This window comes from Lissotriton vulgaris, chromosome 6, assembly GCF_964263255.1.
Source record: "Lissotriton vulgaris chromosome 6, aLisVul1.2, whole genome shotgun sequence".
Lineage (NCBI taxonomy): Eukaryota > Metazoa > Chordata > Amphibia > Caudata > Salamandridae > Lissotriton > Lissotriton vulgaris.
In genome coordinates, this window is record NC_141694.1 from 1,837,596,335 (window position 1) to 1,837,610,338 (window position 14,004).

The 14,004-nt window shown below is 42.5% G+C and overlaps 1 protein-coding gene across 4 annotated transcripts in view; it reads left to right on the plus strand.

The window, feature by feature from the left end:
• The window catches only part of MAPRE3 (microtubule associated protein RP/EB family member 3), an 832,303-nt gene that overhangs the window by 526,816 nt on the left and 291,483 nt on the right, over positions 1-14,004 (plus strand). For all 4 annotated transcript variants that reach the window (XM_086928121.1, XM_086928120.1, XM_086928118.1 and 1 more), the window contains one exon: positions 12,018-12,163. In XM_086928121.1, the coding sequence (XP_086784247.1) occupies positions 12,018-12,163 (146 nt within the window). The remainder of the gene's footprint in view (positions 1-12,017; positions 12,164-14,004) is intronic.

The window sequence follows — 14,004 nt, forward strand, 5'->3', positions numbered from 1 at the left end:
CCGGATAGGCGTAACCGCGGACCTGTTGCACTTCGGGAGCTTCCGGAATGGGGGTAGGTACCTATTGAATTGTTTCTATTTCATGTGACCGTTATTTGGGCGTGGCGGGCAATGAGGCAGACATGTTGGGAGCAGGAACAGGCAGTGAAGCCTAGCTACCTCGTGGCTATTTTTGCTGTCAAAACCTTTTCGCCATTTTACATTTCTTATTACGAACTATTTCTAATGTTTCTTATTTTTGGTGAAGTCAAAAGCTCATCAGGGGGTTACTGACTTAGCCTGATTTCCTTTTATTTTTCTTTCTCTTCCTTAGCGTGTTTCGAGCTAAAGCTTTCTGTTAGTAGGGAACGGTGATCACTTCATATTTTTATGTGTCCTTTTCACTAGGGGGTACTTCTGGACGGACCAGGCGAGTTCCCTCCAATAAATGGTCCGGGGTGGAACGAGATTATCGATCAAAAGGGGAACATATATTCCTTCATTAGGGTATCATCCTGGACGGACCGAGCGATGTACTTCCACTTACTAGGGTAGCCTCCTGGACGGACCGGTCGGTCTATTTCTACTAAATGGCCCATGAGTAGAGAGCATATGTCCTCCATAAGGGTAGTCTCCTGGGCGGACCATGCGAGCTACCCCACAATAACCAACCAGTGGGGAGTGGGTAGGACTGACGAATTCACAAAGGGGCATAACCTACCCTTTTCTACTTGCAAAGACTAGACAGAATATTTCTATTTCACGTTGTTTGCAAATAGAAAATACCTCAAACGAAACAATTCCTGGGACAACAATGTCCAGGCAACCAACCAATCAATGGGGAGAAAAACAGGCATGACGGATTACAACGGGGACAAATGTCTGCATTACCTGCCCTTCGCTATCCATAAAGGGAACAGAATATTCCTATTCGTCTCTGTTTGTGGACAGGGAAGATCTCAAAGAGCAACAATCGATTATTAATCGACTTCAAACAATTCAGTGGGGAGAAAAGTAGGCATGACGGATTACAACGGGGACAAAAGTCTGCATTACCTACCCTTCTCTATCTGCAAAGAGGGACGACGTTCCTATTCGCCGCTGTTTGCAAACAGAGAATGTCTCGTTCTCAAAAGAGAACCAATATGTCAAGTAGCCCTCAAAGCTAAATGAACCAATACCAACCAATACAATATCAGTATACAAATACCGATTTCAATACAATCAATCAATCAATCAGGTGGATAGAACCACCCTACCAATCAGGCGTAAAAACACCCTACTTAATCTTACCCGGACCGGACCATACGGACAGTTCTTCGTCTTCCTCCTCCAGCGCCTGATTGTTCTCTTACTCCATGTAGCATTCCTGTGGGATTCCAGTCAGGACAATAGGTCGCTCAAGAGAGGTCCTTTTAGAATTGGTGAAGTTCTGTCGATCGGCAGCCGGGCTAGGGCCCTCTCAAGGCAGGTATACTCCGATCATTTTAGACGTTCACTTCTTCGTCTGGATCTCTCTTACCGAACCCTATGTCACTGATGGACCCCGCGTTGGGACGCCAATTGTGGAAAGTGAGCCCATAATTCTATCGATGCCCAGGCTGCTGGCGCAAACCGCCTCTTAGTTCCCATGTTGAATAATTACCAAATAAAGAGACGGGCGCTGGAAGCAGGAATCAAGAACCGAGTTTTAATTTCTCATGAGGAGAGCCAGTCATTTCGGACACGAAACACAGTGTCTTTCGGGAGGTGCTCTAACAAGTGAGCTGAGACTCTTGCTTTTATACCTTACAAAACATTCGATGGTACAATCAGGGCAGTATGACGCAAAAGAAAGACATCCCTATAATCCTCGTGGTGATCCTACTCCACATACGTTCACAATGGGGACCCTTGACCTGCTGATAAGAGGGGAGGGCAATCACGCAACTGGGTGTTTCGTAGGATGTGTACGCCTGATCATAACCCAGGGGGTGGGGTGGCTAGGACCAATAGTGGATCCTTTGAAGAGGGGTGACTTCATACAATGAGGGCAGTAAATGGTATCTCCTGGCTTAGGTGATGGCCTCGGACATGTGTGGTCAGCCGGACTCGGGGGGGAAGGGGTCATCAAAGGAGTGGTATTCATGCCACGTGGACAATCGAGCGCGGAGGGAAGGCTTGTCAACAGGGGGGCATTCATGGAAGGGAAGGAGGTGCTGGTCAGGCGTGGCCGTGACTCTCAAGGACAGGGCCTTGCGGAAGAAGAGGGTTTATGACTTGCTCATGTGAGGAGAAGGAGGGGGCCAGGGTGCGCGCAGGGTCAGAGCCGCACAGAGGGAGAGAGAGAGATCCTATGACCTGTACATGAGAGAACAGGGGCAGTCAGATACAGCTGGGGGCTAGGTCAGCTGAGGCGAAGGATGCTTCTTCGAGAGGGAAATGGGGAATGCCTGGGTCAAGCAGGAGGGTTGCCTTTCACATCAGGATCGCGCAAAGGGAAAGGGTTTCATGGTCTATACATGAGAGAGGGGGTGCAAGATACGCGCAGGAGGGAAGCCGGGGATTCCAATGGGTAAAAAGGCCATGGTGCCCAGAACGGTTGTACATATGCATAGGGGTACGGGCTCTTACTGGCAGGGTGATACGGTCAATAATTTACAGTATTCATGGTGCCCACAGGGAGAGGAGTGGGAGAAGAAGGGGAATGAATGCTGTCTATGTACATCAATTTCTTTAACTTTCACACTTTTAATCCCTGCTCAGTACCTCATATGAGGAGAAGCTGTTGCATCCGTTAGATTCTAGATGGGCAGTCAACTTCTATCTGGACCGCATCAAGGATATAAGTCTGGATAACCAGCTCTTTGTCAGATACTGCTAAGAAGGGTAAAGCAGTGCAGAAAAGGACTCTCAAGATGGATCAGCCTTTCATATCAAAATCTACTATGCCCAAGAAAGACCCTCCAGAATGTATAAGGGCCACCAGAGCCAATTCTACTACTTCCGCCCTTGTCAGAGGCATCCCCATCACAGAGATCTGCTATGGCAGTGTCTTTGGCATCCTTGCATAAAGTTGCCAAGCATATCTGCCTGGATTCTAAGTTGGGTAAATTTGCCAATTCTGTTCTGCAGGAGTTCTTCATCTAACCATCCATCAATCCTCCTCCAGGGGTGCTGTATTGCTCTGAAATATGTTTTACAGCTAAGGACTTCGCAGGTAGGAGTACCCATCAGAAGAAAAAGTTACTTACCTGCGGATACAATCTTTGTGGTGGATACTCGTATCTACCTACAGATTCCTCACTGACCCACCCACTTCCCAATTTGATTTATGTGTATAGGAAAAGGTAATAAGATTCTAATTTATCTTTTGCTACAGCACTACCCTGTTGATGTCAGTGAACTTCTCTTGTGAAGGTAGAGGCCTACTTATATCAGTAAGTCTCAAGCTTTCCCATATTGCTAGCTTGAAAGTAATGTAAATGCAAGTATCATGCATGTGCCCACATGTATAAGCAAGGAGAGCCAAGCAGGACTGCAGATGTATACCTTGCCCTGCGCTCCCCTTCTACCATACGTTTACAGCATGTGTTATGTTATATCCATTTAATAAAGTACAACGAATCACACCCGAAGGTTTATCTCGGCGCTCGACTTCCACATAAGCTGGTCTATTCATTAAAGCAGCCAGGTCTTTTTTTAACAATCTTTTGTTGTTTCTCGTGATGGATGCATTTAAGATAAGAGAAGTAAATGGTGTTAACAAGACTGCAGTTATCTTGGATCTCCAAGAGCTGCAGTTTGACCTCCATCACTGCTGTTTCCGTGGCTGTCCAGGCCTGAAGCCTGACTGATAGTAAGTAAACAAGAGTGTGCCTTCTGGAAACTCTTGAAGTTGAGATGGGGTTATGGATTCCATTAGCTTGCCAATAATGGTGAATACGGGAATCCATAACCACACTTTTCACCAATGAAAGAAACGCAGCTTTTTTAAAGGGTCAGCGTGTATTCCCTCTTCAAAGAAGCATTACCTATCAAAGATATATCCTCAATTAACATTGTAGTATTTTCATTTACCTGAAAAACTGGTAAATGCTAAAAGCTCAATTGCATGCCGGGATGCCAGTCTCTTGTCTCAAGGGGACATTGTCCTATCTACTCTGACGCAGTGCGTAATATCGGTATGTGGTGGGTTTGGAGATCTTCTTAACTTTGCAGATCGCAGTGGGGTTTAAGGCCTGTTAAACATCGTAAGATTTTGAGGTAAATAATTGGCTTTTTGAAAACTGCATAGAAATGAATGCTGTAAAACATACTCATTCATTCCGGCCTTAATTTTTGCAACTCTGTGCTTACTTCGGAAATCAGCTAATAGACTACAGTTAATACAAATTCAGCTGACTGACTTATCTTTGGCATAAAGAATTGTAATTCTGTTTACGGTAGCATGAAGATGCTGCTGCCTGCCCTTCAAGGAATTATTTTTTAAAGTGACAGTATGGATTCTTTATATTTTCTGTCTGAATCAATCTTTATTTTTATCAGGACATTCAAGAAGTATAATCAGAGCAACAGCTTGGTTCCGCCTAACATGTACTGCCATCTTCCAAGAGATCTCAATCGCACAAGAGATTCTTCTCTTAATAAGTGTCCACATTGGGAACTACTTACCTCTGGGGATGCTCAACATTTTAAATACTTTCGCTTTCTGAAAGCAGCTTAAAAATATTTCTTTAAGATATTTGGTCCTCATTTTCATTGCTGCTCTGTGTAGGATGCTCTACAGCGCCTCGAGACCCTCTGATTTGGGTGTAGCTCACACTCTACAAATGTCTATATACAGTAAAATAGAAAATATGTTATTTGGTAACTAGAAAGTTTAATAGCGTACACCGCACTACTTTATGCATACAGTTCCTTTTTGGATCTTAGAACTGAGATGAGCGAATTTTCAACAAAATAAGTCACCTAGGTACTCCGATAGATCCTGTAATTGCTTACAAGGATGACAGCAAGCTCTTTATAAAAGTTGGTTGTGTGTAGATTTGTGCTTTACTCGTGCATGCCTCATGAAAGGCACTTTCAGCAGAAAAATGCCTTTGTTTGTGTACAGCATTGAGCTCTGCATTTGTGTTCAATTAAGATGGTTTTCCTCAGTATGTTATTGGAGGAGTTTAGCGATATAGCCATACAAGCGTATTGACAACATTTTTATGTGTTCCCTCTCTCCCCCCCCCCCCCCTTTCCTCTAATACGTGTTTCATCTAGACAGCGGAGTTGCATAATCTGGGCTACAGTATTATGGTCTAATGAAGGATATCATCCAGGGTCCACAATGTTGAATAAGTTGATATACTGGGTTAGACTGTCTACATGGTTACATTTTTTTACTGAGTCTACAGGTGTGGGAAGTGGGTGGGTAAGTAAGCGAGTTTATGTTAAATACTAGGTTTCATAATATGTAACAAGTGGATACAGTAATCTTCGAAAATGGCACCTCTGCTTGAGGTATGTTGTTACAGCATTGACCACAAAGAGACCATGTCGCATGGGAATCAAGAAGTAGGGAGAAGCAGTGATTGATATTATGTGTTATATACATGCGATTGTATGGTTCAAAACCTAAATTACGGATTGCCGATATGCTGATAATATTGATTGCTACGTAATATGTAACGTTATACTGAGCTTGTAATGACTAATATCTTCTGCGTTAAACTGTGATGACATTCTCTAATAAAAATGTTTTTTTTTTTAAAAAGATGGTTTTCCTCCATCTGAAATGAGTCCTTGTGCAAATCAAGTCATATCTTACACGGACTACAGTTTCCCAGTTAAGCTGTGTTCTCATTTAGGCTATTGAATGAAGAATTGTGATTGCCCAGTGCAGGGCTGAAAAAATGTACTCGCCCGCTCGCAAATGCGAGTGAATTTTGTGAAGGTCGAGTCAGTTTCAAGGCCTACTTGACTGGCCTGGCGAGTGCTATCTCGCAGTGTGCAGTAGCATGTGAAGGCTCTAGGTGGCAGCACGATAAGAGTGCGGTGCGCGGTGAAAGGCTTTAGGGGGCATCATTCACGCACCACCTAACTTAGTGGTGTTGGTGTCGCGGTGCGCTGCCTATTGTTTGGGTGCCAGGGCCATCAATCTTGTAGCATGCGGAAGCGCTACCAATTACAGCCCTGGCCTGCCCCCGTGCTGTGCTGCTTTAAGTGCAGCAGTGACGTAGCACGCCACCACGCGCTCTCTTCGGTGCAGTCGGGACTCAGGACAGAGTGCAGGGCTATTTGGCAGAGGTGAGTCAGTTTCGACAACTTGCGGTTAAATTTATTTTCGTCAAACGAGGCTGTGCTGACTAATCCGTCATGTGTCACCCTTTCCCCAGCCTAGCTCCGGCTCCCTCCCAGTCCTGTAATTACCACTCCCCAAGGCCTACGAGAATTGTCTACTCCTCCACGCTGCCTGTGAATAATTGGAGGTTGGTCGCTATATGGGCATCCTGCCCATTAATAATACCACAACTTCCCCTCCCACTGACTTGTAATTCGGGGTAATAAAGATGGTCACTTTAAGGGCCATTTTGTGGGGGCGGGAAAGCTGCAGTTGTTGTGACAGGGGCTTTGCTGAAGGTGAACGGTGCGCCACAGCCCTTGTGCCATATACACGTCGTAGAATTAAAAAAAGAGGCATAATATGTACACATTATTTGGTTTTATAGATTCTCTTTCGAAAACGTGGACACCTTAGCTTGAGTCAGTGAGAACCGGCGTGAATAGAAAATAATAAGCTGACATGTTTGTGCAACCCTTACAAAATGCTTTGTTCGCTGTTTCTCTAGGTATTCATTTAGCACCAAGTGAGGCTGCACTTGGCGCCGCCTTAGGGACTGGTGCGCGTGCCGGGCAGTTGGTAGCATGTTCATGTGCACATGTGTGAGCCGTCATTACAAGGAACGGCTCATGCCACTGGTGGTAGGATAGATATAGGAGGATACATTTAGGGGTAGAGGTTTAGTACTCCGGTATAGAGGTAAACTGTAAAGCTGTATTGGCAGTTTAAGAGGTACAAGTGTGTCAGAAAGGAGGGGAGTAGGTATTCGAGAACCTGTATAGCGGAATTGGTAAAGACACTTTAGTGAAAAATAGGAAGGAGCTTCAATTAATGGAGAGGGAATAGAGGAGGCTGAACAAAGACGGATGGGTGTAGACAGGGCAATTCCACCCGAAATGTGAAACAAGCATTTTTGTGATCCTTGAGACAATTATAAAGACTGCAGGGCATGTTGGATTTGACATTCTTGGAATTATTAATGTGAAAATTCGAGAAAGCAATGTTCGTGTGGAAAACATATGTATTTGTCTCCAGCTTCACTTGCAACTGCTGCAGTTCCAGAATACCTCCCTTGTTCATAAGGAGCGAGCTGTCATGTGATATGTTTATCAAACATTTGCTTTGTTCTTCGGTGTGACATGTTGCAGCCCTATTTGTGAGGTCGATTGGAAAATGTTTCACTTTTGTAAAAGTATTTAGGCTGCAATACAGATAGCTTCAGACATAAAGGAGCTTGTGGTACAATTTCCACTAGATGGCAGCACGGTCGTTGTGGAAAGACCGGGCCACTCGTGAAACAAGTGAAATTTAAAACATTGACATTTACACGATGTAAACTACTCTTTCAAACGTGTTGCCACTTTCTGAACTGAATGGGTAGCAACTCCCTTTATTTCACGGTTTTTCCTTGGTTCGTTTCGTGGTCTTAATTATTAGATGTTATGTACCAACCTCTCTGCAAATGTTTTGAAAAAAGTCCACTATGCGATCAATGTGTGGGTCGAGTGCATTGCTGTTAGGTCGAGTAGAAAAGTCTACTCACTCGACCTGCAGGACAAGTAAGATTTTTTAGATTTGTCGAGCCCTGCAGTGTAGTTAGGATACACAATCTAGTCATGACTGAGCAATCACTGATAATCAAATGATCCTGGCATCAGTTGGGTGTGTGTGGCAGAACTAATAAGGCTTACAGTCCATTCTACAGTGATAGAAATTGCCAAAGTTAAGGCAGTAAAGCGTGTTAAGGAAGTTGCATAGAAATTCAGTAAAACGTCGAACTAGAAAAGTCCTGAAGTAACTAATTGCACATTGTAAAGACAGAATGTATAATGCGGGCTGGTTATTTGGTTAAAAAAGTGTTATTTTTCCTAGGTAGGGATTTTGCAGTCCGCTGAAACCTTGAACTACACTTAGTATTATTAAAACACAGAATGATTGCTTCTTTTATCAAAAGATAACTGTTGATAATAGATGCTATCTACTGTATGACATTATAACAGCTTGTCTTTGTTTTTCATGCCCTTCTCTACATAACAATATGCAGACACTAGGTAAAATGCCAACACTTGAGAATAAAATGTGCACAAGCAATGTCACCTCTCTTAAGTTACCTAGATGAGTTGGTAACACCCACAACAGCAGCATTTCCTTACAGAAGTTAGTTAAAGAAGTAATAAGCTCTGTAAAACCACATTGACGTGAAGTGAACCCTGGTACACAAGGATGCCAAAGTATCAAAGTGCTGGAAAATAGTACGTTCAGAAGGGACTGTAACAAAGAACAAGAGTCTAAGAACCATCTCATCAACAACACTGAAATGGAACCTGAGGAGTAAACTCAATGTTGGGGACAAAGAATAATTAAACCACAGCAGAGGACTATAAGAACATTTTCAATAGAGGTATAATCCCTCAAGATAGAGCACAATCTTGTTTTGACTGGCCCAAAGATCTTAAACTACCCAGTTACTTAAGTTTTCAGTCTGTCATAGTTTTTATCTAACTGCCCTCCTCCTTCTGCTTGCCATTTAATGTCCTATTTCTTTGCTTCCATTTATTATCTGTCTTCTTCTTTTTTAATGAATGCACATTAATATATTTTTAAACCTATGCTGTGAGTTGCACAATGCCTGGTATGCAACCAAGATGGCTTTCAAATGTGCATTATTCAATTTAATTTATTTGAATACAGTTTAATTCAGACGTTCAAGTTGATGATGTAGTAGCTTAGGAAGAATGAGGATGTAAAATCTAATTTGATGTAGTAGCCCGGTTGCTGGATTAGAGCATGTACGATAATTGGTCTACAGGCAGTGGAGTACGAAAAGGAACTGGAGTTAGTCTTAAACAAGAGTAGGATGACCGATAAAATGAGCTTTGTGCTCTTTACAACATTGTAAACAGATGGTAACAAAACTTCCCACTTCTGCTATATGACCTACGTTTCATGCCCTATTGACGTGTCAACGTTGTATCCTGTAGCTACCCCCCACGCACACATTGTGGAAACAGATTTCAGTGTAAGATGTTGACTGACGCAATCCAGGTTATTTTTAACTCCACAAGCCGCTTTGTGTTAATTTTTCTGCTCTTAAACCATTGAATTATTTATATCCTGATAACCCTTATAATGCTAGGGGTCAAAACGTTGTTAATGATTTCAACAAATGAGACCAAATAGTTGTAACTTTGTTAAGGTTATTGATCTACTTTGACTCAATCACTTGTGCCTACTACTGAAATCAGTTGAATCTTCCATTGTTTTTTGTTCTTTTATACACACTATTACTCCGGTTATTTTTCAGTCACAGTGTAATAAGTCGAGCACTGAACACATTTTTTATATCGCAAATAAATGGGGTGCCTGAAATGAAGATCAGGGAGGTCGTTCGTTATCGCTAGACTCGGCGAGAGTCAGATTAAAATGAGAAGGCCATCCTTAGTGGAAGAGGATGTCTCACACACATAATAGTGTCATGCTTTGTCACCTACATCCTCTGCTCACCCCCTCCCCTCCCCCCACGGTAAGATGGTACTACCAGGGTGGACTCAACCTCTGCGAAGACTTGGCAATAGGAGGGAGTTCTTACATAAAACTTACTGGTCAAGGCAGGATCCAGACAATCTAAAAATACATCAGAGTTTCTCGGTTATCAACTTTATTCGTAAGGACTCTGGGTATGTCTAAAAACACTCAGCTTGGTGGGTAGATAGAGCCCAATGGCTCAAACCCATCTGCTGATCACCAACCTGTTTCTACCTTCAATAATTAGCCTATCTTGTCTGAGTCATTTGTCATGGCTGAAGGATCCCTACAAAAATAGCCAAGCAGCTTAATTTATACGAAATGTTAATGCATGTGCTTCACCAAACCACATAAACACCCAAGTGAGTCCTACCTCGGTTTCTTTCCAAAAGATTATCTTAGAAGACCTACCAGGAGGCGATATTAGAAAAAATAAAAATGTATATAAATGGGACGCAGTATAATTCCTCATACAGAATCAGCAAATATATCTTCTAAAGACTTATACGTGGGTCTAGTTCCTCTGTTTCTATCACTGAATGATAATAGATTGATACCTGTTCTTGATTGAAATGTATTTTGTGATCATTGTAATTGTGCCACACAGAACATTTCATGTACATGGTGTTACAGGTGGTATTTGGGCGGCACCTGCTGAATTTAATTAATGAGGTTTTTCAATGCATTAACTGCCTTTCCGTTGAGTACATATTTTCTAAATTTACCCCTGGGTAATCCTACATCGAAAATAATATCCAAGCTTGTACGACTGACAGTTGGCATCCTCTGCCAGTGCTTACCCTTTGTACTTTCATTAATTGCCCTTAGGAATACAGGTGTGTCTTTCATACTCGCCTATCGCGCCCTCTTTAAAAACAGCCACATTCCTAGAAAGAATGCACACTTTGGCTGATTAAAGTGTCAATGCAGGCACAATGATGGGTCGTAATGCAGTAAAATAACTCCACTCTTAAGATTCCTAATTTTCACAGCACTTTTCTGGAGCTCAGTTCGTTGCTCTATAAATGACGCTGTCGAGAATGCCATGGGAGGACCTATAAAATGAGAAACTGGTCCAAGATCCCCTCCTTGAATACAAAAGTCCTGCGAAGTATGGTGACTAATGTGGAGGGTTACACCAATGAGTAGCTAGTCTTAATCACTTTAATTCTGAGAGCTGCATCAGACAATGTATCAAGAAGGAAAAGTAGAAATGGACTGATTGAGTCGAAGTAGTTGGACTGAGGTCATTCAGCATGATACAATCAGACCAGCGAGACAGAGAGGAACTAAGAAGTTTGGCAGAATCCACGATCACTTGAAATGTGCAGACCTTAACGTAGTCCAGTGGATAATGGGGATTGTGCTCTCTGTAGAACAGAGAGGTGTAGACTAGTGATTCTAGCAGTTAGAGCATACTGTGGATATTCTGCAGATTTGGGCAATTGAAGACAAGTTTACCAAGTAGCGTAGTACTTAAAACATTGTCAACACATCGATCTATGCACGATGAGCGTGACCTGAAGACGTTAAACTGGAGAATAACTGCTCTGTGACCTGCAGCCATAAGAGTTCCAGAGGAATAACAGACTATGTAACTTGCTGAAAATAACTAAACTTTGCATACTGTTCTGGTGAAAAGAATGAAAACACTTTAAAGTTCGTTTTGGAGACAATGTTAAGCTTATAAATCTTCACTAAGGAGTATGACCAGCATGTGCAGTTGTCCTAAGTGTATACTCCTTCCACTAGATAAAATAAAATGCAAGGAAGAAACAGTGATCAACTTTGCTGTAATGTGGTGTAGAAAGTGGCTAAAAAGACATAATTAATGATTGTAATTAGACAAATGCTCATATGTTACAATTTAAGTCTTCACAATGGTAGATGCAAGTCCCACCGTCTCTGAATATTTAAATAGACAGAGTTACTGATTACCTCACTTGCCCATCTACTCACTAGGTCCTTCCTCACATTTTCTACTCTTTGCTTTACTCTGGGCAGAGACCTTTAGCTCTTTAAAGAGTGAGGAATGTGATGATCATTTATTCATGGAAATATTTTCACTGTTAGCAGTGGGCTTACTGCAAATATTAGCATCAGTATTTTATTATAACTATTGTTCAGATTCCAGGGCATGAGGGTTGTGTGTATGTGTGTGTTTAATTTCAGTGTGACTGACATTCCCTATATTTTTCCTAAGGTGCTGCATATTGCCAGTTCATGGACATGCTCTTTCCAGGGTCCATACTCCTGAAGAAGGTCAAGTTCCAGGCAAAATTGGAGCATGAGTATATCCACAACTTTAAAGTACTGCAAGCTGCTTTCAAGAAGATGGGTGTCGATAAAGTATGTTCTGCTTATGATCACTTTATTCTCAAAAGAAACAAGGAACCGTAGCATGTTTTCACTAAATACCAGCTGTACTTTAACAGATAAAATGTGAAGTGCACCTCGATCTGTACCGTCTCCCGCCTCCAAAGCTGACGTCTAACTGTGAAACTGATTCACGGTTAGACGCCAGCTTGGGAGGCGGTAGACTGTATGGATCGAGGTGCCACTCTGCTCTACATTCTGGAATAATGATGTTCCCCTAAACATATGGGGTCCTGTTGAATAAATGGTTAATATCCATACCAGGAATGTACATTGTTCCAATATATGATGAACTATGGCTTTCCCTTGGTTGCAATACCCCGAAAGACAAAATTATGCTCTGAAGAAGTCCATATTTAGTGGACAAAATGCGTTGGCTGTTCTGTATCATTTTCTATCAAACAAGAAAAAGAAAGATTATCTTGGACAAGAATGGACTATTTGACTGTGGAATTTTAACCAGGCGGTGCACTTCATTTACTGTTGAACTTCTTTGATCCTTTGAGGTCGCATCTTGGAAACCGCAGGTGCAGTGGATGTGCACGCAATACTGCGTTTTACAATAGATACTTGGACTTTTGTTGGGGGTGATATGGAGGGAAGTGTGACTCCCTTACTGGCTCGCTGTTTCATTGTTTTGTACAACTGCACGTTGTTTGTCTACATTTACCTGAACTGTGGATCTACCTGTTGGCATTCGCCTCATAAACTTAAGCTGAAACAGTGGTACACCTAAATGGGAGCAGACCATGACGCCTCTTCATCCACAGTGTGGTGTAGCAGAATCAAGTGTTACACGGAGATGGCATGCTCCTATTTTTTAAGCTTACATTGGTACTGATTGATGATAATGCTGGTAGTCTGTGGGTGTGGGCTGTAGGACGTATCACAATTGAAGTAATTCCATTGATTCAGTATTTTCCAGATTTTTTATCTACAAAAGTCCCAGGTGCCAATAAGTATAGACTCATCACCTACCTCTCCAACAAACACGAATGACAATGTGCCAATATCCAGTTTGGCCTATCCTTTTCTCTTGCGCTTCTTTTTGAGTAAGTAGCAGTGAGATGTAATAAAGGTGAGCTATAGTTACTGCATGCCAAGGTATATGTCTAGTGGGGATTGAATGCTCCCAGGAAGATGTTGTTAGAGTTGGTGTTAGTTTTTCTTTTTTTTACAAAGATCTACATATGTTGTTCAATGAACTGGCGGTTGTTACCTAGAGGGTGTTGGACGATGTGGAATTGTGTGTGGTTCTAGGCAAAAGATTTCTTTTCTATTGACAGTCAAATGTGGAGAACTCTTTCAATGTCAGTCACTTGCATGAGATCAAGCATCTGGAGATAACTGCTACACCCCCTGCAACTTTACCTCCCTGACCCAGACAATTAATAGCTCAATAGCCTGGGGGAATGAAGAGGTCCCATGGTAGTTGTGAGGAACTATTTAGCCACCTGTCACGTAAATAGGGAGAAGGAGAGAGATGCATAGCGCTGACCTTGAGTGGCATGGATGACTGGAATGGGCAATCTCACCTCATAGCCAGAGACACCAGTCCCATCTTCTCCCGACTTTCAAGTCCGTTTTGTGCTGGTCACAAGTAAGAAGGGATGCAGAATGCCTCTCTGTGCTCCCAAGGTTATTGAGGTAGAGTAGAGTGTCCTGTGGACCTAGCAGATCTGGGATATTCCCCCGAGGCTGTATTCCGACTGCAGCTCACACAGAGCTCTCTTTTAAGGGGCCAACTTGCCTAGTATCTTGTACTGAAGCCATAATCAGCTTTGCACTAAAACGTAGATGAATCTGCCTTCTGA